Below are 22,697 nucleotides of genomic sequence, written 5' to 3' on the forward strand. Positions count from 1 at the left end.
TTTTATCGCAACAAGACTCACTATTTTTTGATATATTATTTAAAGAATATATATTGTTCTATCAAACGAATTCATGGTTTTATTTCAATGAAAGTAAAATATCTTAACCTCAAAATTAATGAGGAAACCGAACGCCAATCTCCTTTTCCCAGAACTTATATGGTATGTTGTCAAAAGTAAGCTTATTACCCCACACCCTAGAGATAGTCAAGAGTCTCATTCTATTATTGCTGCACTGAGTGGCAGCTGGAGCCCTTCAAATAGCGTATGTGTAAGTAAGCAGGTAACAAGTAAGTGTGAGTACAAGGTCCGACGAGTGTGTATTTTATTTAATGAATATTAATTTTCAGATTTCCCATTACAAATGCAGATATTTCAGATTTATCAAGTTAAATGCTGTTTTATATATGTTTCAAAAGTTAGTCAGCGAGTTAGGAAAATAACAATACTAAAGACAATGGAATGGGATATGGTACCATATCTGAAGTATTTATTTTATTATTGTTTGCATGAAGGAGCTATACAAAATGAATGGAGAGTTGCTATAGTAGAGCCTGTGTATAAAAGAAAGGGTGTTAGACATAAAACTGAAAATTACAAGCTAGTCAGTTTGAAATGCATTTCATGTAAGCTTTTGGAAAGCATTCTTTCTGATCATATTAGGCACGTTTTCGAAATTAATAACTGGTTCGATAAAAGGCAGTTCGGATTTAGGAAAGGTTATTCCACTGAAGCTCAGCATGTAGGATTCCAGCAAGATAGACGTGTCTAAGGCTTTTGACAGGGCGGACCATGGGAGACTACTAGCAAAAATGAGTGCAATTGGACAGCTTAAAAGGGTGACTGAATGGGTGGATAAATTTCTGGAAAATATAACTCAGAAAATTAGAGTAGGCGAAGCTTTATATGACTCTGTAATAATTAAAAGGGGAATTACTCAAGGCAGTATTATTGAACATTTATATTTTCTTATATATATATATATATATATATATATATATATATATATCAATGATATGAGTAAATAAGTGGAATTAGAGATAAGCCAATGTTGCGGATGATGTTTTTCTGTATAGCGTAATAAATAAGATACAAGATTGTGAGCAACTGCAAAATGACCTCGATAATATTGTGAGATGGACAGTAGGCAATAGTATGCTGACGAATGGGTTAAATATCGGGTTGTGAGTTTCACAAATAGGAAAAGTCCCCTCAGTTCTAATTACTGCGTTGATGGGGTGAAAGTTTCTTATGGGAATAATTGTACATACCTTGCTTTTAATATAAGGAAAGATCTTCATTGGGGTAAACACATAAATGTGATTGTAAATACACTACCGCTCATTAATTTCAATACACCCTGGTATTTAATATTTACAACACAAATCAAACGTTATTTTTCACAAAATATCATTATATTAACTCACACATATATAATACAATCACAAACATTATATTTTACTTTCATCAAAGTATCCTCCTTTGGATTTAATGACTGCCTCACAAACTCGAGGCATGCGGTCAATCAGTTTTTGTAGGTATCGTGAATCTATATGGTTCCACACATCCTTAACAATATTCCAGAGATGTTCCTTGCTGGATATATTAACTTCCCTGATACGTCTGTCCACTTCATCCCAGACAATTTCAATGGGATTACAATCGGGGCTTTGGGGCGGCTATTCCTTATATTTCAGTACTTTCTGTTTTTCCTTTGATGCATTGTAGTTCGTACAGTATGCCGACCGATGTTTTGGGTCATTATCCTGTTGTCAGGTGAACCCTTTCCCTATTAAGCGCAATCCACTTGGTATTGCATGATACTGGAGTATGCGGTGGTACTCCTTCTGATCCATACATCCTTCTATTCTCACAATGTCGCCAACTCTATCTCCGCCAAAACATTCACAAACCATAATAGAACCTCCACCGTGTTAAACTGTTGGTAGAACATACTGCTGGGCTACCCTTTCCCCTACAAATCGGTGAACAAATATTCTCCTTTTTGTTCCAAAAATCTCGAACTTCGATTCATCGGTGAATAACACTTTCGTCCACTCTTCCGAAGTCCAATTACGATGATTTATAGCCCATTCAAGTCTCTTCTCTTTATTCATGGGCCTTAGAAGGTGTTTTCTCGCTGTGACACATCATTTCAAGCCAACTTCTATCAGTATCCTTTTCACTGTTGCAACAGATATTGTTGTCGTGTTCATTTCTACCAATTCTGCACGAATTTGGGGCGCTGTTTTGAATCTATTTCTCTTACTGGTAATTCTGATATATTTATCATCGCTTTTAGTTGTTTTACGAGGACGTCCTGGTCGTGGAATGTCCTTATTGCTGCCTGTTGTCTTCTGGCGGTAAAGGGTGTATTGCACTCCCCCTAAAGACACACTACGCTGCTTCGAAATTTGGCGAATAGATAAACCTGCTTGGCTAATTGCTACAACTGCAGCACGTTTTTCTATGGATATCTCCATTCGTGGAGCCATACTAGCGATGTGCACACTTCATCTGTCACGAAAGAACTCACATACAGGAACCACATGTTATGTTTCGTGGCAATGCTTACCGCTCGCTGCAGATATCACATCACTACAGGGAACAAAACAGGTGCACCAAATGCGGCGTCCGTCGGCAAATAGATAAACAAACATATCCGATAGGTACATAACGTTTATGTACACAACGTTGTTTGTTGGATACTGTTGTATCTTGATGACCACAAACAAAAATCATGACCTGTGTACAACTGTTGTACTATTCCTTTGCTTCCTCAACCGTACCCACGGTATTAGACCTTATCTATAGAGAAGTAGTTGTCAATTATTGGGTGTATTGAAATTAATGAGCGGTAGTGTAAATGGTACAGATCTCTGCACATGGTTATGAGGGTATAAAGGGGTTGCAGTAAGGATGTAAAGGAAAGGGCATGTAAGTCACTGGTAAGACGCCAACTGGAGTATGGTTCCGGTGTATCGGACCCTCACCAGGATTACTTGATTCAAGAAGTGGAAAATGTCCAAAGGAATGCAGCTCGATTTGTTATGGATGATTTCCGACAAATGTGTAGCGTTACAAAATTGTTGCAAAATTTGGGCTGGGAAAACTTGGGAGAAAAGAGATGAGCTGTTCAACTTAATGGTATGTTCCCAGCTGTCACTGGAGAGATGGGATGTAACTTATGTTTACATAACGTATTTACGCGCTCCTACAGTATATAGCATTTAAGGTTCATTTTCCTTTACACATTAGGATAGGAAATGAACAAAACGAAACTTGTTCTGATGGACTACATATCCATATGTGGCTGGAAGGGGAGAAAAATGAACAAGAAGAACATTGGGAGATAAGAGGTTTTACTGAAGCAGAAAAGAAATAGGGACCTATCTTCACTGACGCGCACGTTGCCTGTAAGGCGTCATCTCGGGAGACATGCACCACTCCACTCTGGAGCCACACGCCTTTAAATTACCGATCTGAATTGAAAAGTAAAGATATATTTTGGATTTTGAAGCAACATGTTGAAATTATTATGAAGATACCATGTATTTTTTCTCCCTGTGGCTGGGGGCGGTGCTATGGTATACTCTGCCTGTCGTATGATTTAATGAAAACGGGACTGCCAAGTGTTCTCAACTTGGAAGCGAGAATTGGTGACTAAGGGGCCCTTAGCCGAGTCCAGCATTGCTTCCACTTACTTACGCCAAGTTCCACACTTTCTTATTTCTCTTCGACCTTGCTTGGTACATTCTTGTTTCTTTCTGACCTCGACGGTACTAGGTTTGCGGGGACTAGGGTGTCATTCATTTTCATGCCTTTCATGGCCCTTCTCTTTCTATTGCCCATACCTTAGTCCATTAATTCTTCATCTTTTCCTTTCTGAATAGGCCTGCTGTAGGCAGGATTGTTGCCTGTTGTATTTCCTTCTGGACAAGAATCATCACCACTCTCCATGGCTAAATGATTAGCGCTCTGGCCTTCGGTCACAGGGGTCGTGGGTCCGATTCCCGGCAGGGTCGGGAATTTTTACCATAATTGGTTAATTTCGCTGGCACGGGGGCTAGGTGTATGTGTCGTCTTCATCATAATTTCGTCCTCATCACGAAGCGCAAGTCGCCTACGGTGTCAAATCAATAGACCTGCATCTGGCGAGCCGAACTTGTCCTCGGACACTCCCGGCACTAAAAGCCATACGCCATTTTATTTCATTTCATCACCACCATCCCCACAAGATATGCTATCTGCAATAGTGAACAAATATATGGCTTAGTGCACACAAAACTGATATGTCCATTTATGGGCAGTTTGGAGTTAGTACCATATTTGGATGTCTCTCAAACATTTCTAGTTAATTCACAGTTATAGTATGTCAAAATAATAGGGAGCATGCTGATTTCCAAGGTGCAAATATTGCACGTCCTAGTAAAATCAACAGCTCTACTTCACGAATGTTGTATGTCCCGTATAATAACTTTAGCCTAGGTATGTCCATATGATTTTCATTTCAAATATTATTTTATATACTATTTTGCTATTGAAAATTTCAAGTTCTTACTGCCTTGATGGAGTGCAAATATTGTATGTCTCGGACACTGTTTTGAAAGATTTGAGACATAACTGAACAGTGATTATTCAACTAGATTTAATTACTTATTACTCACTTAATAATAAATGATGAAAAAGAATGTTGAAATCAATTCCTTTGAGAAATACAACGTTTGTGTCTTGAAGTTCTCTTTCTCATTGTTAGTGGCAAATGATGTATGTCCCAAACTTCCATTAAAATATAGCGAATAATTCCTTTACTGATGCACAAAAATGTGGTTCAGTCGATGAAATGCAATTACAAAGAAATCATCTACAGATCAGTTACACTGGCTACAGCTATATTATTTGTCGTAACTTCATAAACTTTCAATTTGCGTTTTCTCAGAATCATGATTTTTGGACATCAGTGTTTGTGCACTAAACCATCGAAATACCGTACAGACAACGGGTACAACAACTACTGATGTATTAAGTGTTTTAACCCCGTAAAGTTGATCAATAAGAGTGACATTGCTTACAAGAAGGAACACTAAAAGTGCAGTGGTTGAAGTTCAGTTCAAAATATCAGATCACGTTTAATTTGAGCGTCCTAAACGGTAATGCAACTAGCTTTGTCAGTAGGGTATAGCTCACCGTAGTCCCTTGAAGGCTGAAGGCTAACCATTTCGTTATTATTTTTTTATTTTATTTATTTACTGCGCACTACAGGATTTCTAATCCCAATTACTGTGGCAAATGTTTACACTTTTTTTGTTTCAGTCAGTCTAATATCATAATATCTCAAACTATTCTAATAATATATTTACGTTGAGAAATAAATAATATTATATATCTAATCCTTGCAAGAAACAAGTATATAAAAACATATTTTCATATCTAAACTAGTCTAATAACCTAATACCTAAACTATTCTAATATTATATTTACAACACTTATAATTACATTTGTGGGATAGGGCTTAATGTAGAATGTTTATAATACATTTTTTGGTTCAGCATTACAGAGTTTTCACGGAGATGGTGAATTGTAGTAGAAACAGGCCTAGAGGTACACAGAAGTCTAAAGAATTATTTTTCTGAACTGCACTGTTATAGACATTGCATAGCCTGTAGAGTGGGGAATTTTTGTGAGCGGTTGTTCTGACTTTTTTATTATGAAAAGTTACATTTGTTCTCGCATTAAAGCGGGGCACGTGGAAGTTCAAGAGGCATAAAAAGTCAGGGTTGTCAATAATAGAGTTAACAGTTTTGTACAGAAACTTCATGTCATCCTTTTGTCTCCTCAGTTCCAAGCTTTCTATTTCAAAATTTAGGAGAAGTTCGTTGTATGCTATGCGTGGATAATTACCGGTTTTTTTGAAATGTAAGTATTTTAAATATCTCTTTTGGATTTTTTCGATCTGTGCAATATATATTTTGTTTGCTGGATTCCATATAACGCTTGCGTATTCTACTTTGGGCCTGACGAGAGAGCTGTAGGTTTTTGAAAACAAAACGTAGGGTTGCTGCGTGGAACTGTATTCTCTGCAAACACAGGTTTGACGTTTCAGGTAATCCCGTACTTTGACATCTTCCTGTTTTTTAAATCGCACGCTGTGCGAATGTGCGTTTCCAAATTGCTAGCCATTGTTTTTGACTGGGAGGTGATTAGTTGTGAGCAATATGTACCACGTCCTATGAGGTGAAAATGTTCATTTTTAACTGTTGCGCATACAGCACAGGTGTTAATATTCATACCTTATTTGGAACCTGACTTTAACAGCCCAACTCAAATCTTAATTTGAACAGTCACATGATTAAAAATGTATAAACTCTTTCATTGCTAGGCTTCATACATCACTGTAAGAAGCTATATAGGGTGTCTGGGAGCGAAGTACACATATTCGTTCTGTTCGTTATTGGTGGGGCACTAATAATAATAATAATAATAATAATAATAATAATAATAATAATAATGAAATGAAATGGCGTATGGCTTTTAGTGCCGGGAGTGTCCGAGGACATGTTCGGCTCGCCAGGTGCAGGTCTTTCGATTTGACACCCGTAGGTGACCTGCGCGTCGCGATGAGGATGAAATGATGATGAAGACGACACATACACCCAGCCCCAGTGCCAGTGAAATTAACCAATGATGGTTAAAATTCCCGACCCTGCCGGGAATCGAACCCGGGACCCCTCTGACCAAAGGCCAGCACGCTAACCATTTAGACATGGAGCCGGACATAATAATAATAATAATAATTTACAGGTAATCACTAAAATGTTTGAAACTACAAGTGAATAATGATCTACGCCGGCCACGTGGCGTAGGGGTAGCGTGCCTGCCTCTTACCCGGAGGCCCCGGGTTCGATTCCCGGCCAGTTCAGGGATTTTTACCTGAACCTGAGGGCTGGTTCAAGGTCCACGCAGCCTACGTGATTAGAATTGAGGAGCTATCTGACGGTGAGATAGCGGCCCCGGTCGAGAAAGCCAAGAATAACGGCCAAGAGGATTCGTCGTGCTGACCACGCGACACCTTGTAATCTGCAGGCCTTCGGGCTGAGCAGCGGTCTCTTGGTAGGCCAAGGTCCTTCAAGGGCTGTAGTGCCATTGGGTTTGGGGTTTTGAATGATGATCTCTAGGCTAATGATTATTACATTAGTACTACGTTATACGTACAATTAACGGCTAGGTACTACTAGTGAAGTAAATAGTTAAATGAGAATGAGGTAAAAACAAAAAAATGAAAAATAACCGTAACCAATATCATCGCTGCTGTGCCAAAACCACGAATGTTTTAATGATTATTTCAATTATTTCCCTTAACACTGGTCGCGCCTCCCGGCCACATGTATGAACCTTACTGTACTGCACTGCAGGAGTGTATGTTTGCATGACATATTTAACCACTCGTCGAGTATGATGCATTTAAGGTTCATTTTCTGACATATTCGCGGTTTTGGCACAACTACTATATTAGTTAAATAACAATGTATGTAATGAAATTAGAAACGGAACGATAAAAGTTGTGAAATGGATAACAAAAAGACAAGGAGGAACTTGTGTTGTACAAATTGTATACTGCATACTGAAAGAAATATTGCACTCTCAAATTTGTAACCACCTGGAGGTGTGCAATTTTTTTTACAATTTGGTGTACGTCACGCCGACGCAGACACGTCTCTTGGTGACGACGGGATGGGAAAGGCCAAGGAGTGGGAAGGTAGTGGGCGTGGCCTTAATTAAGTTACAGCCCCAGTATTTGCCTGGTGTGAAAATGGGAAACAACGGAAAATCATCTTCAGGGCTGCCGACAGTGGGGTTCGAACCCACTATCTTCCGGATGCAAGCTCACAGCTGCGCGCCCCTAACCACACGGAAACTCGTCCGGTGTGTAATTTTTTTAAACGGGATGTGCCCTAGTGCTTGAGTAAGTGTGAAATTCTTTCCGATTTACATGTGCGTATTAATGAATATATCTAAGATACAGCTAGGAACTATGGCAATTTTACCATTTCTCTACTATTGTCTCTTACGCCAGCCATTATTAGAATGAAGGTAATTTAAGGTGACAGCTCTGACGAGAAGTGCGTACGGTAGTGATGTTATGACTAGACAGAAAGTGAATTCAGCATTGGGGCCCGCCAATGACTGAGCTTACACCTCTGCACGTTACACACAGAGTGGCATAAATACAGCACTACAAAAAAAAATACTACAGAGTACATTATAAAGTTGCTGGTATTGTTAACAACAGTGCATTTTCTTTATTTTATTCAGTTCGTCCACTATTGTTATATAGTGCTTGGTGTTTCTCTCCTAATCACCTCCTATCCAATCCAGATGTTCCTAACACCGAACCTATATACAGAATTGTTAGAATGGCTACTCTTGCAGCAGTCAAGTCAAGTGACACCACTACACGCCAATCTACTTCCTCTCTCTTCTGTAACAGAAAAATTTCACTCTGATAGGGTGATTCATTCCCGATTCCCTATTCTCTACACGGCGAGATCTGTGAATATCTTGCACAGAAATGTCCAGGGTCATAAAACATTTTTCAGTAATATCATTAGTAAGAAACCAATAATATTTACTAAAAATATTAGTGTTATGTTTCATAGAGATATTGAAAATCCACAGCCTGTTTCCAGTCATTTGATCGGGTCAGGAGTGGAATGAATGAAGCTCTCTTCTAGCGGCGAGGGTGGGAATTGTGCCGGCTGCCGAGGCCTGTCGCACTCCTCTGGGACAATGATCAATGAAATGAAATGAGACTGGAGAGTGTTGCTGGAATGAAACATGAGAGGGAAAACCGGAGTACCTGGAGAGAAAACTGTCCCGCTCCACTTTGTCCAGCACAAATCTCACATTGAGTGACCGGGATTTGAACCACGTGACCCAGCGTTGATAGGCAGGCGCGCTGCCGCATAAGCCAAGGAGGCTACTTCATAGAGATATTAGCTAATAATATTAGTAATTAATTTATGGGTCAAAATTATTAGTAGATATTCCTAACGATATTAGCAAATTGTTTCATAGACAACATAACTAATAAATCTACTCATATTATTGGGATTATTTCCATGAGTGTATTTTGAACCATAATCCAACTATTAGTGAAACCAAAGTGTGTGTTATTTTAATATTTTGGCATAAAATCGTGGAGATCTGTGAAATGTTCAACTCTGATTCAAATAGTAATGAGGAACGAGTGTATAGGTATTCACCCTTCAATAAATGTTAGGTCAGAAACAGCCTGTACTTGTATGTAACAAATATATTAATGCTGGTACAATGAGAAATTTAGGTTAGATTACGGAACTTTTGAGTGTTTGTTTGATAGGATTGGTAATAGAATGTTCTACTGCAATGAATGAAGCACAACCTCAAAACAGCAGCTTTACATTGCACTCCACGGGTTGGTAGTGATACACAGTAGCATTGTGTTTCCCTGGCGCAGTTCTGCTCGGAGACTCCAGCTATCCTTTAAAATCTTGGCTTAAACCACCAGTAAACCAATATGGTGGTGGTGATGATTATTGTTTTAGGAGGAAGTACAACTAGGCAACCATCCTCTATATAGCACTAATCAGATAGAAAAATGGAAGGGTTCCGACACTTCGAAAAATGAAGGTATCGGGCAAAGAAAGAGGTGGGCCACTGTGGGCGTGAAAATGAAAGACTCTCTAGGTCTCGGATAGGATAAATGAAAGCGAGGAGCCCGGCACAAGTAAGTAGAAGAAATGCCAGGACTAAGCTCAAGGCCCCGTGGTCGTCAACCCACGCTCCCAAATTGAGAGTCCCTGGGGCCCCTATTAGTAGCCCCTTACGCCAGACAGGGAATACCGTGGGTGTTATTCTACCGTCCCTACCCACAGGGGTAGTAAACCAAGATTTTGCTAGTCCATCGCAACAGAGATTTTTAAGAGCACATAAAATAAAAAAGTAAAACAAAACAAAACAAGGAGGGTTATGGTGTGCAAAAGGCTGCGAATAGTTGACGCTTTATCTCAATCACTTTATGCAAAGTAACTTTCTTCGCCCACATTATTGTCACTTCTTTTATCCACTCTCATATGTATCAAAGTCACAACAACGAAAATATCAAGTGAGCCTATCAAACGTGTGGATTAATACCCGGCTGTAGTCAAGTAATAGCCTACTGGTAGGAACAAACACAAACCAAGAATATATGCAACAGTCCGATTCTAACCTCCATTTGTATCAGCTGAGTAATGAACTAATATTATGACTGAAGATATTTTATTAGTCATGTGTAAATCTTTATGAAACAGAATTTGGTTAACTAATAATTATTTTTATGAGTTTTAATATTATTAGGTAATGTTATGAGTTAGTTAGTTTTATGAAACAGGGCCCAGGCATTGCTTGTCTCTAAACACACTGATTACTACCTCAACAGTGTTGTCTGTGATTCGGGAATACCAACTACTTATTGCAGATTCGTATCACTACGGCATCATTTCGTCAAACATGAGCTCCAATGTTCTGAAAGTGTAATCCTCAGTCTCAACATATCACAATCAAAGTCGTGAACCTGCTGGTAAGGCTGCCGTATTCATTGACATGGCATAGTGAAGCTGTTAGTATACACGCGAACGTGACATTTCTGCTTACCAGTGGCTCTCTGTACCATGTTTTGTGATATGTTCCAGGGGAGCAACAGACGCATGGGATGGACAGCCGTGCTTCATCGCTAATCATGCCATTGTACTTAAATAATCTAATAATTCTGAACATGTCGAGTCGATCCGGAATACCCTTCCTGGTGTTGTGATATGAATGGCTAGGAGTACATATAACGAGTATGGTACACTGTGGTATATCGATAGTTTTCTTTTAAAACATTGTATGTCCTAATGCTCTTTCTACCCATTATATTCCTTAAGACTGGTCAAGCCTCCCAGCCACATATTCATAAGCAGTCCTTCAGAATAATTTTCTTTGTGTTCATTTTCCTGTGCTAACGTGTTAAGGAAAATGAACCTTAAATACATTATACTGTAGGAGTGCTTAGCTTCGCCATGCAAACATCATCCCTACAGTATGGTATGGTAAGGTCCATTTTCCTGTACTCGTTAGCGTAGGAAAATTCATAGGAAATATCGACGGCTTACTTCTAAAACCTCGTATGTCCCAACGCTCTTCCTACCCATTATATACCTCAAGGCTGATCACGCCTCCCAGCCACATATGGATATGCAGTCCATCAGAACAATTTTCATTGTGTTCATTTTCCTATGCTGGTGTGTAAAGGAAAATGTACCTTACCATACCGTATAACAGGTATGTTGTTTTCATCACGTATTTATGCACTCCTACAGCATAATGCATCTAAGGTTCATTTTCCTTCACATATTAGCATAGGAAAATGAACTCAACGATAATTGTTCTGATGGACTGCGTATAAATATGTGTCTGGGAGGCGTGACCAGTCATAAGGAAAATAATGGATACGAACAGCATTAGGAGATACGAGATTTTAGAAGTAAGCCAGCGAAATGTGTAATGGACTAGCTTAACTTGGAAACATTTCTCTAAACCCATGGGTAAAAAGTGAAAATATCTAGCTCAATTAGTAGGTCTTCTTCTTCTTCTTCTTCTTCTGACTTGTGAGGTGTTGCTGTGAAGTTGTTTACGTCTATTATTATTATTATTATTATTATTATTATTATTATTATTATTATTATTATTATCTAGGTAGTTATGTACGGCAGGTTGTCATTACGGACTTTGTATGGTATAAATGGTAGCTGTATCGTTTATTATTTGAGTGTTGCATGCTTTATCTTGTGTAACAGAGGATGTGAGGTTATGTCAGGAGACTTCTGCTGTATGTTTATTAATACGACTTTATTTAATGTAAGAACACGTAATTAATAGTATATAATTTATTATTACCTGTAAGTATGATGTATAAATCTTATGTAATGTTGTGCAACACGGGATGAGTGTCTAGAATATCGCACCTTTGTCACTCGAGTTTTACAGAATGTTCAATTCATTCTTATATAGGTTACTGGAGACTCGAGAAGATACGAGAAAGCATGTTGTGTCATATGTTTCTAGAAGCCTGGCCAGGCAAGGTATATAAAGGGACGTTCTTGGGGAGTTGATTTGAGTTGTTAGTGAGAGACGTTGGTCGAGTTAAGTAGGCCTATGTGAACTCATGTTGTGGTTATGTTGTGTTGGTAGTGTTCTATAGTTGGTTGACGTGCTAATGTGACAGTCTTATTCTTCTTCGATTAACTTCAAGATGGCAGTTCATTAGTGTGTGTGTGTGTGTGTGTGTGTGTGTATAATGTGTATATAATTTGTAAATAAAACAATGTACAGAGTTGGCAGCCTCTCGTGTGTGCGTCTTTGTGAATACGACAAAATGAACACAACGAAAACTATTCTGATAGGCTGCACATAAATAAGTGACTGGAAGGCGTGATCAGTATTAAGGAATATAATGGGTAGGATGAGCATTGGGACATACAAGGTTTGAAAAAAAAGCCCTCGATATGCATTTTTTTCACAGTTCACACAAACTAATTGCAAATATTTTTTTTCCTGACATTTTGCCCAAATTACCGGGGTCAGCACTTGACGTGCACATGGTCCGTTTTTAAGGCCAGATGCTCTTCCTGACGTCTACCTCAGTGGAGGGATGTATTCACTATAGCGTTTTTCTATGGTGGTATGTAGTATGCTCTCTGTATCATTTCTTAATACGAGCAAAAATACCTACCCAAACCAGAGGAATTAACTCGACGCAGTTAAACTCCCAGCCAGGCGTGGAATAGATCTTGGATTCTCTAATCCGAAGTCCAGCAGACTGACCATTCAGTCAACGAGCCGCATTTTTACGTACCAATCATAACATGTTCTCAAAATTTGAAGAAAACGTAGTTTTCCAAAATGTATACTCGTTTGCACGGTAATCCTATCACAGGACAGAATGCTTTACCCACCGCGCACTAAGCCAAACAATAAGCTATTCCACACAATGAATCAACGTATGTGAACTCTGTAGATGAAAGTTTCACAAACTTTGTCGCACTGTAGTTTGTGTTAAAAAGTAGCAAACTAACATTAAAACACGCGTGCGCTTCAAATCATACTCTGTAACAGCTTCACGCTGATCCTAATTTTGCTAATTCTCCATGGGAGAGAGTTTTCTTGTAATATAACAATGTTATTTCATTACGTCCCACTAACTACTTTTACGGTTTTCGGATACACCAAGGTGCCGGAATTTTGTCCCCAAGGAGTTCTTTGACGTGCCAGTAAATCTACCGACACGAGGCTGACGTATTTGAGAACCTTCATATACCATCGGACTGAGCCAGGATCGAACCTGACACGTGGGGGTCAGAAAGTCAGCGCCTCAAACGTCTGAGCCACGCAGCCCGGCGATTTTCTTCGTGAATGAATGAGTGAGTGAGTGAGTGAGTGAGTGAGTGAGTGAGTGAGTGAGTGAGTGAGTGAGTGAGTGAGTGAGGAGGAACTAAATTCAGGCTACCCTCACATGTTTGGTAAGGTTCAGATTCTAACCACGAAGCTGACGTAAAGGAGGAAATACTCACTCCGACACTGAGCTGTTGGTGTGAGTCTCCTAGTAATGAATATCCTGGAATGTACAGGTTGGATAATGGAGTGAACTACACCTCCGAGCTTGTCCAACATGCGGTATCGTTACTTGAATGAGACGAAGGCCCTTGTGATGCAAATCTGCTCCTTATGTCACCATGTCGAGAGAGATATCAGCATAATGCTACGCGTTCCCCTTCATTATCCTCTCGTGGCTCCTGAACAGGAGCCAACGCGAGCACAGACCTCATGGTAGACAGAGTAAGAAGAAGGAAATTTGCAATTCGAAATTCTTAACGAGATATAGGGAAAATAAAAGTGCCACCCGGCTTTACCTGTGAATCCAGAATAAACTGTCCATTTCAGAAAGTTCATGTAAATAAATCTCCACAACCAAAAGCCCATATTTAAATTATTTAATGTTGATGAGTTGTTGTTCTGCAACCCATCTAAAATGGATGTGGATGAACTAGTAGTAGTATTAAGGCCACTTTCATGCATTATATTACTTAGATACAGGGTGTTCGGAAACAAAGTGAACCGATTATATGAGCTTTAGAGCGTTGGTTGTACTGATAAGTAATTTAAAAATATTACGTCGATATCGATACGTCGATATATTTATCAGCTGCTGAAGTTCGCCATTCAGATCGCTTCGCGGTCGAATTTAAGTGGGCCTTACGAGGCGGTGATGCTAGATATCGCTGGCTTACTTCTAAAACCTAGTATCTCCTAATGCTGTTCGTATCCATTATTTTCCTTATGACTGGTCACGCCTCCCAGACACATATTTATACGCAGTCCATCAGAACAATTATCGTTGAGTACATTTTCCTATGCTAATATGTGAAGGAAAATGAACCTTACATGCATTATATTGTAGGAGTGCGTAAGTAAGTGATGAAAACAACATCCCTGCTATACGGTATGGTAAGGTACATTTTCCTTTACACACCAGCATAGGAAAATGAACACAATGAAAATTGTTCTGATGGACTGCATATCCACATGTGGCTGGGAGGCGTGATCAGCCTTAATGTATATAATGGGTAGGAAGAGCGTTGGGACATACGAGGTTTTAGAAGTAAGCCGTCGATATGCACGCGCCTTGGTCGGGCTTGAGAGCCATGCCGAGAAATGAGCAACAAACACTAACATACCGTGGGTTTCGGCCAGTGCCATCGTAGCGTGCTTGCTATGGGGTGAGCCTATCAGCAGGGAGGTCAGTGTCAAGTCCCTCCCCTGAAGCAATTTACTCTTCCTATTGGGGCAGTCAAGCCGGTCATAAGCTACGTGCAGGTTTAGCAACACCGCCTCGCAAAACCCATCTGAAGTCTCCCACGAAGAGATCTGATTTGCTAATTTCAGCAGCCGATAAAATAACAACAGTGCTAAATATCTACTGATTCTTTTCCTATTATTTATCAGCAAGACCAACATCCTGACGCTCATATGTCAGGTTGTTTCCGACCACCCTGCATATTATTACCATTCTAAAACCAGAGTTACCGAGCTCGATAGCTGCAGTCGCTTAAGTGCGGCAAGTGTCCAGTATTCGGGAGATAGTAGGATTCGAACCCCACTGTCGGCAGCCCTGAAAATGATTTTTCCGTGGTTTCCCATTTTCACACCAGGCAAATGCTGGGGCTGTACCTTAATTAAGGCCACGGCCGCTTCCTTCCCACTCGTAGTCATTCCCTGTCCCATCGTCGCCAAAAGACCTATCTGTGTCGGTGCGACGTAAAGAAACAACCAAAAAAATAAAACAGAGTTAAATAATTGAAGATACCCTGAGAGGATCACATTTTCCGTGATATGTGTTACTGATATTGACATTTAACATAAATTAGACAACTTCTCTAAAATATATGTGCAATTAGCTACGCGATAATTATTTATCAATATGCTTTGTAACAAGTAAGACATTACTTTTGAAACTTTTTAAGACTACCTCATTTATTTCTGGGGTCGCTAGTATTCACGCTTGGATTTTGGTAGAGGTTTTAATGTTGGTACTTTTCTTCACGCCATTTTAATTTCCAGGTGAAAATTTTACCGAATCATCCACTGGAACTCAATCCCAAACAGCCTGGGCGGAAGGACAGCAGCCGAAGCTCTGCGCAGTTCACGCTCCTCAATAAGAATCATGAGTTACTACAGTCGTCCCATATTAGTCTGCGAATCTGATTCTTATTCCCGTGTGTTTTCATATCCTTTCCTCATTTAATCATGACCTTCTTATACCTTCAGTTCTATTCCGAAAGTTTTATATTGATATCACGTGTCAAGAAATAATTTATTTTGCTACTGGCCCTGTCAATATTACTCAGGTATTCGAGATATATTTCTACCTCATTCCCATCTGATCTTTCACATAGTGAATAAACCCACATTTTTCTACTCCCATCATCTGCCATCTCAGTAACCTACATCACCTCTTCAAGCAATGTCGCATGCTGTTGTATTTAGGATGAAAAATCACACTGTGTTCTCTAATGGGTAAACGTCAGGGGTGGATTGTCATATCTTAAGATCATCAGATAATCATCTAACTCCCAAACCGCATATTCCTTATCTCAAAACTCTCTTTTTTCCCCCCGATAATATATCATTTCGTGAGGCTATTTCTAGCCTGGTGCAGCGCTTGTGAGACAGACCCTCCGACGAGATTGGAAGCATTTGCCGTAAATAGGAAGCAGCGTGTTAGTATGGTGTTGTGTTTAAGATGGAGGGATTTTGGGGAGAGTACAAATACCCAGACCCCGAGCTAAGGAAATTAACCACTTAAGGCTAAAATCCCCCACACGGCCGGGAATCGAACACGGGACTCTGTGAACCGAAGAGCACTACGCTGACCATTCAGCAGAGGAGCCGGACAGTTTCTTCTCTGAACCTCACTGATGTTGATAGCGACTGATATTTCGTTTGCCGAGTTGTTTCCCAGGCGTTCCTCAGCTGTTAATTTGAAGCAGATCTGTGATATTCCCATAGACTGCGTCCTGCTGAAATCGTGAACAGGCATGGAAAATTCTTTGAAGCATGATTTTATGCAATATAGTTTCAGATACAGTAACTCAATCCTCAAAATACCAAATTACATATACAAAGTCTACAATAAGTCTTTTGGTTTTAGTAAATTTGAACATGGAGTTCGTCGCCAAGTGATCTCAGAGACACCAAATCTGAATCGGTATTTACAGAGACATGTTTTGAGAGGTACTTGGACGGATTAAGTTGCGTGTAAATACATCAGTTCCGTTTTCCTTCTCTGGTACTTCATTCCGTGCGTTGCATAGTTTCATGCTATTTTTAATTTTATTGACAAATTAAGACAACGTTCTTCATTCTGGGTTATTTTAAGCAAGTTTTTCTTTTTCATTTGATGTGTTTTTATAACTATGTACACTTCATTATTATCATTAATGAGTATGTGTAATATACCGTTAAACAGTATATTGTAGAGTCGTAAGTCCATAAGACATGGTTTGACAGAATAGCAGGCTTCATAGCCTGAGCCACACCACGGAAATAAAGGTTTACTAGTAGTAATAATAAGACAAAGGCAATTATTCAGCAAACCCTGACCAACACACCTCCAAAGTGAAGTTCAGAGGAGAGATGTCTGATGCCTTCGAAATCAGGACAGGAGTGAGACAAGGAGACGGGCTATCACCTCTTCTCTTACACTGTGTTTTAGAAAAGGTCATCACCGAGCTCGATAGCTGCAGTCGCTTACGTGCGGCCAGTATCCAGTAATCGGGAGATAGTGGGTTCGAACCCCACTGTCGGCAGCCCTGAAGATGGTTTTCCGTGGTTTCCCATTTTCACACCAGGCAAATGCTGGGGCTGTACCTCAATTCAGGCCACGGCCGCTTCCTTCCCATTCCTAGGCCTTTCCTATCCCATCGTCGCCATAAGACCTATCTGTGTCGGAGCTATGTAAAGCAAATAGCAAAAGAAAAAGGAAAGGTCATCCGAGTATGGCGGAAAGAAATTAAAATTTCAGGGGTAGAAAATGGGGCAAGGCTAGGCTATAAGTACAACCTTACAATCGACTGTCTAGCCCTTGATCTATTGATCTTTCCAGACTCCATTGATACGGCAGAAGAACAACTTAACCAACTGAAGACTCAAACATTGAAGGCTGGGCTTTAAATCTCCTTTGAGAAGACGCACTCATGACAAACATAAAATCAGCGCCAAGGGAACTGGAGGTCGGACTAGGAAAAATTAAGCAGGCAGAAAAGTTTAAATACCTAGGTGAATGGATAGAGCCTAACCTATCAGAGAAATAAGCCTTCGTGTCACGCATGAACAAAATGGAAATGGCCTACCAACTAACTATAGACATCTACAATAAGAGATCGATATCCTTAAACGCCAAAATTAGACATTACTGCACTGTTATTCTGTATGCAGCAGAGACTCTTACAATGAACAAGAAAGGTCTAATGGAAAAACTAAAGGCTAAAGAAAGGAAGATTTTGAGGTAAATCCTGGGTCCCATGAAAGAAAACAGCGAGTACAGAAGGCGTCATAACCACGAATTATATAAACACGTATAGAATATAAGTGACACGATTCGGAAAAGGATTGCCTTTTATAGCCACGTGACAAGAATGAGCCCAGGCAGGATATCTAAGAGGATATTAATGTACATTCAAGATAAGAAAACCAAAGGGGCATGGCTCACAGAAGTTGAGAAAGATCTTCTAGAGATGGAAATGCTCCTAAAATTATCTAGGGGCGTGTTCCGCTTAAGGAGAAACTACATACACACAAAGGTTTCCAGGAAAAGCCGAAGCTGAAAACAGGGAAGGCGTGGACCCAAAAGAGAAAAGAACAACACCGGAGACGAATGCAGGAGTATTGGGTGGCAGTTAAAGCTCGGAAAAGGAGACAGTTGAACACACGTGGTCCCTAGTTGGCCGAAACGAAATAATAATAATAATAATAATAATTGTACCGGGCGGTACACCTCTACTCCGGTCATTTAAAAGTTGCGCCAGTTGAAATTCCTCTTCTGGTGGAAATCTGAACTTTATCTACTCTATTGATTTTCTCGTTTCTCAGAAGATGTCACCACTTGGAAATTTTTGAGTTTGTGAACTGTGTCATTTTTGATGTGTCTTTGTTTCGCTTGAAGTAAGAAGTGTGAACTTTCTCTTCTAGAGGACACTACTGAAGAATTACGATAGTGCAACCTAGTGCGAAATCAAAGAACTATTTTGTTGGAGAAATTTTTATTTCAAGAGTTTGTTCTTTGTTAAATTTCTTTCTGTCATGGTTTAAGTTGGCTGTATACCCCTCTTTTTCCCCTTATTTTGGATCTAGCCAATCCCGAATTTCTTTAATTAATTTTCCACCAATAATGTGTTTCTTCTTCCTCTATGTAGGGGTTTCTTTTCCCTAGCCAATAAAAACTTTGAGGGAGGGTGTTTTATTTCCCCTAACGCCTAGAATCTTCCGCGAGAGGATATAAACTGCTGATTTTAGGGTCTCCAGGCCACTTCTGTTCCATCTTTCAGTGTATTAAGTACATAGCAGGAGGCGGGAAGCGCCTCTTTCTTCTTCTGCCGTTCAACACCAGGTAATGGCCTATTAATAACTTCTTTTCTTGCTAGGTCGGCAGTTTAACACTCGCGGCGGGTTCGAAGCATTTCCATCATGTAACCTTTTCCTAAAATGTAATTACTCTTTTCATCTTTTTCTTGTAAAGCTACATATTGGGATAGAGAGTGCTACCCTCTCGAGCTCCCACTCACATTTGTTTTGAGGTGAACGTATTTTCTCAAACTATTCTTCGTTTATGTAATGTAAAGTGTTCTTCTCTAAGTCACCTCTGTAGTATGGGATTAGTCCTTGCGTTAGCGGCCCAGAGCCAGATTAGGTTTTAAAAACAAAGTGTATTAGGAGTGCAAGATCGCCTCCTCTCAAATTGTTATTTTAGAGGTCATGTAATCAACCTTCTTTTCATGTAATAGACCTCAGTAGGTTGGGTATTTTACCCCTGTGAATACGTCCTTAGAGGACAGCTTGAAGGTAGAGTTTGGTGTGGCCTTGTGATAGGCTTACAATTTTGAGAGCGGATCGCTCTTTGAAATTTGTTTCTGTATGCCTCGTGCAGGCTTTATGTGTAATGTTTGGAGCCAGTGCTCCTGGGCATGAATGGGGTTTTCTGCCCCTTGGCTAAAATTTTTTTTGGAGTAAGGCGGGGCTGATTGCCCGAGAGTTATGAAGTAAGGGCACTGAGCCCGAATCCAGTAATATTGTACCTACATTTTTGCTACTCTGTACCTGTTATGATTGTTATCTCTTGTTTTTGAAAAGAAAATATAACCTAGTTAAATTTTAAATTAATTTTACATTGCACGTTAATTTCGTAGCTTGAAACCCATTCACACCCGCACCTTCTTTCACCTCTACCTACCACGGATATCTCCGTAACAATAATAATAATAATAATAATAATAATAATAATAATAATAATAATAATAATAATAATAATAATAATAATCCAGAGCCGGTTTCCATCATTCGAACGGGCCAGGAAAGGAAAGAATGTAGCCCCATCTACCGGTGAAGATGGGAATTATGCCGGCTGCCGAAGCCTGTCGCACTCCTCTGGGGCTATGATTATTGAATGACAGATGAAATGATCTGGTATTGGAAAGTATTGCTGGAGTGAAAGATGACAGGGAAAACCGGAGTACATGGAGAAAAACCTGTCCCGCCTCAGCTTTATCCATCTCAGACCTCATAACGAGTGACCGGGATTTGAACAACGGAACCCAGTGGTGAGAAGCCGGGGCTCGGTTACCTGAGCTACGGAGGTTTTAATAATAATAATAATAATAATAATAATAATAATAATAATAATAATAATAATAATAGTAGTAGTAGAAGTTTCACTTTAGCGGTTTAGACCATCGGGGGATTGAGCATTCATTCTTTGGTACCGAAACAGGAGGAAGCCCTCGCCTTAGAATATATCCGATATCCTTCCTCCTGTTCCATAGCGACCGATATTCTGAATCTCAAGATCTCTTCGAAGATAGATGCATGCTACATACCTTGACTATACTTAACCAAAGCCATCTCTGTACAGGCCATGAAGGCCTATGGAGGAGTGGAAGGTAACGGCTTTTTCACTACTCATAATGTCGGCACTTAGTAAGATGGAGTAGTCAGTATTATGCCCGGCCTCCTCCGCCTCCAGGAATTAAACTGGTATTTTATCTCTGTGAAGGCTGAGTGAACCTCAAAGGCATGTGACACTCCAGAAGTGGAAATCTCGTGTCTTATACTTTTCGACTTATTGACGAGGAATCGAATCCACGTCCTTTCGGGTGAACCGCGTATGCCTTTACCGCATCGGTCAAGCAGCCAGACAGCCCCTGACGTGGGGGTGATGATTTTTATCGCTTTGAAATTCGGCATTTGAGTCTATATTTAGCATTTTGTAGCGTACATACAGTACATCTCTAATTTAGAATTTTAAAGCGATTTGAAGAAAAATAAATTCGAGTTAATTCTGATAAATATATTATTAATTTGAATTTAAAATTGCATTTGCATAGAGTTAATAATAAACAACGTTTACTTTATATTCATAAGGCTAAATCAGAACAATTTTTTCCAAAATCGAAATAAGAAGGAAAATATACAAAATTAACTTAATTCATGTTCATGAATCAGTGACACTGTTTATGGATCTCTTAGCAAATACCTTAAATTTTTGTCCCATCAGTCGATTTTCCTGTCATTAAGAATAGAAATTCTATTTACTGAAAAAGCTTTCAGCATCCACGAGCCTGTTAGGACCTCAATAGCAGAGCTGCTTGAAATATCTCTGGGTAGCCTGAGCTTGAAAGTTAACAGTATTTACAGACAGTCCAAGGTTACACTAACTCTTGGACTAAAGTCTGCATACGAAGAATAAAAAACGTAAATAAATTTCTATGTTAAAACTTTCTCGGTTTCGCATTTACCTTAATATAAATATCGACATTTGAATACATTTATCATTTTATCGCGTTTTTATAACGCATTGATAATTGGTGTACTGGTCATGAGGAGTGAAAGTACAAAATTGCAATATTTTAAAAGCACTTGCGTAATATAGCTATTGCGAAAAATTCACCACACCTAACACTACTGCGTCGAACTCTTAAACTACATTTTTAACTTACCTATAAGAGTCTTTTCTTAGCATTGCCCAACACCACGAGTGAAGCACCAGACACTGCTAGCTGTTTGGTCCTCGATCTGGAACTATTCCTTGACTGTTGTGACCAGTCGTGCATGGAATCGCCTTTGCAAGAGGTCAGAAGGATATCAAAACCTGGGAGTTATAAACGAGCGTGCTAAAAATAACTCAATTGGAAGAGCTCTGGAAGCAACAGCAGACGTACTTCTTCTTTCTATTATTATTATTAGTATTATTATTATTATTATTATTAGTAGTAGTAGTATAAGTATAAGTATTTGCATCAGCGATGATACCAGCTCCGTTGTCTAGTGGCACTGTGCCTGTCTCCCAACTGGAAGCCACGGGCTCGATTCCCGGCCAGATAAGTGATTTTAACTTGGGTCTGAGGGCTTCTTCCAGGTCCACTCAGCTTACGTGATTACAATTGAGGACCTATCTGACGGTGAGATGGCGACCACAGTCTAAAAAGCCACGAATAACGGCCGAAATCATTCTTCTCACAGCGTAATCTGCAGGTCTCCAGGCTGAGCAGTGGTCGCTTCTTAGGCCAAGGACACCAGGGCTGTACCGTCACGTGGTTTTGTTTTATTAATGGTGGTGGAGGTGTTAATAGCAGTACTACCGGGCGAGTTGGCCGTGCGAGTAGAGGCGCGCGGCTGTAAGCTTGCATCCGGGAGATAGTGGGTTCGAATCCCACTGTCGGCAGCCCTGAAGATGGTTTTCCGTGGTTTCCCATTTTCACACCGGGAAAATACTGGGGTTGTACCTTAATTAAGGCCACGGCCGCTTCCTTCCAACTCCCGGCCCTTTCCTGTCCCATCGTCGCCGTAAGACCTATCTGTGTCGGTGC

The 22,697-nt window shown here is 39.9% G+C and overlaps 1 protein-coding gene across 2 annotated transcripts in view; it reads right to left on the bottom strand.

The window, feature by feature from the left end:
- Tk (Tachykinin) overlaps nt 1-22,697 on the bottom strand; it is a 1,255,732-nt gene that overhangs the window by 257,882 nt on the left and 975,153 nt on the right. The window contains exon 1 of one of the 2 annotated variants that reach the window (XM_067142377.2): nt 21,828-21,950. The exons of the other annotated variant lie outside the window; for it this stretch is intronic. Within the exon in view, the coding sequence (XP_066998478.2) occupies nt 21,828-21,850 (23 nt within the window). The 5' untranslated portion in view covers nt 21,851-21,950. Of the gene's footprint in view, nt 1-21,827; nt 21,951-22,697 lie in introns of those variants that run through there. 2 annotated transcript variants of the gene reach the window in all.

Source organism: Anabrus simplex, chromosome 2, assembly GCF_040414725.1.
Source record: "Anabrus simplex isolate iqAnaSimp1 chromosome 2, ASM4041472v1, whole genome shotgun sequence".
In the NCBI taxonomy this organism is placed as follows: Eukaryota; Metazoa; Arthropoda; class Insecta; order Orthoptera; family Tettigoniidae; genus Anabrus; species Anabrus simplex.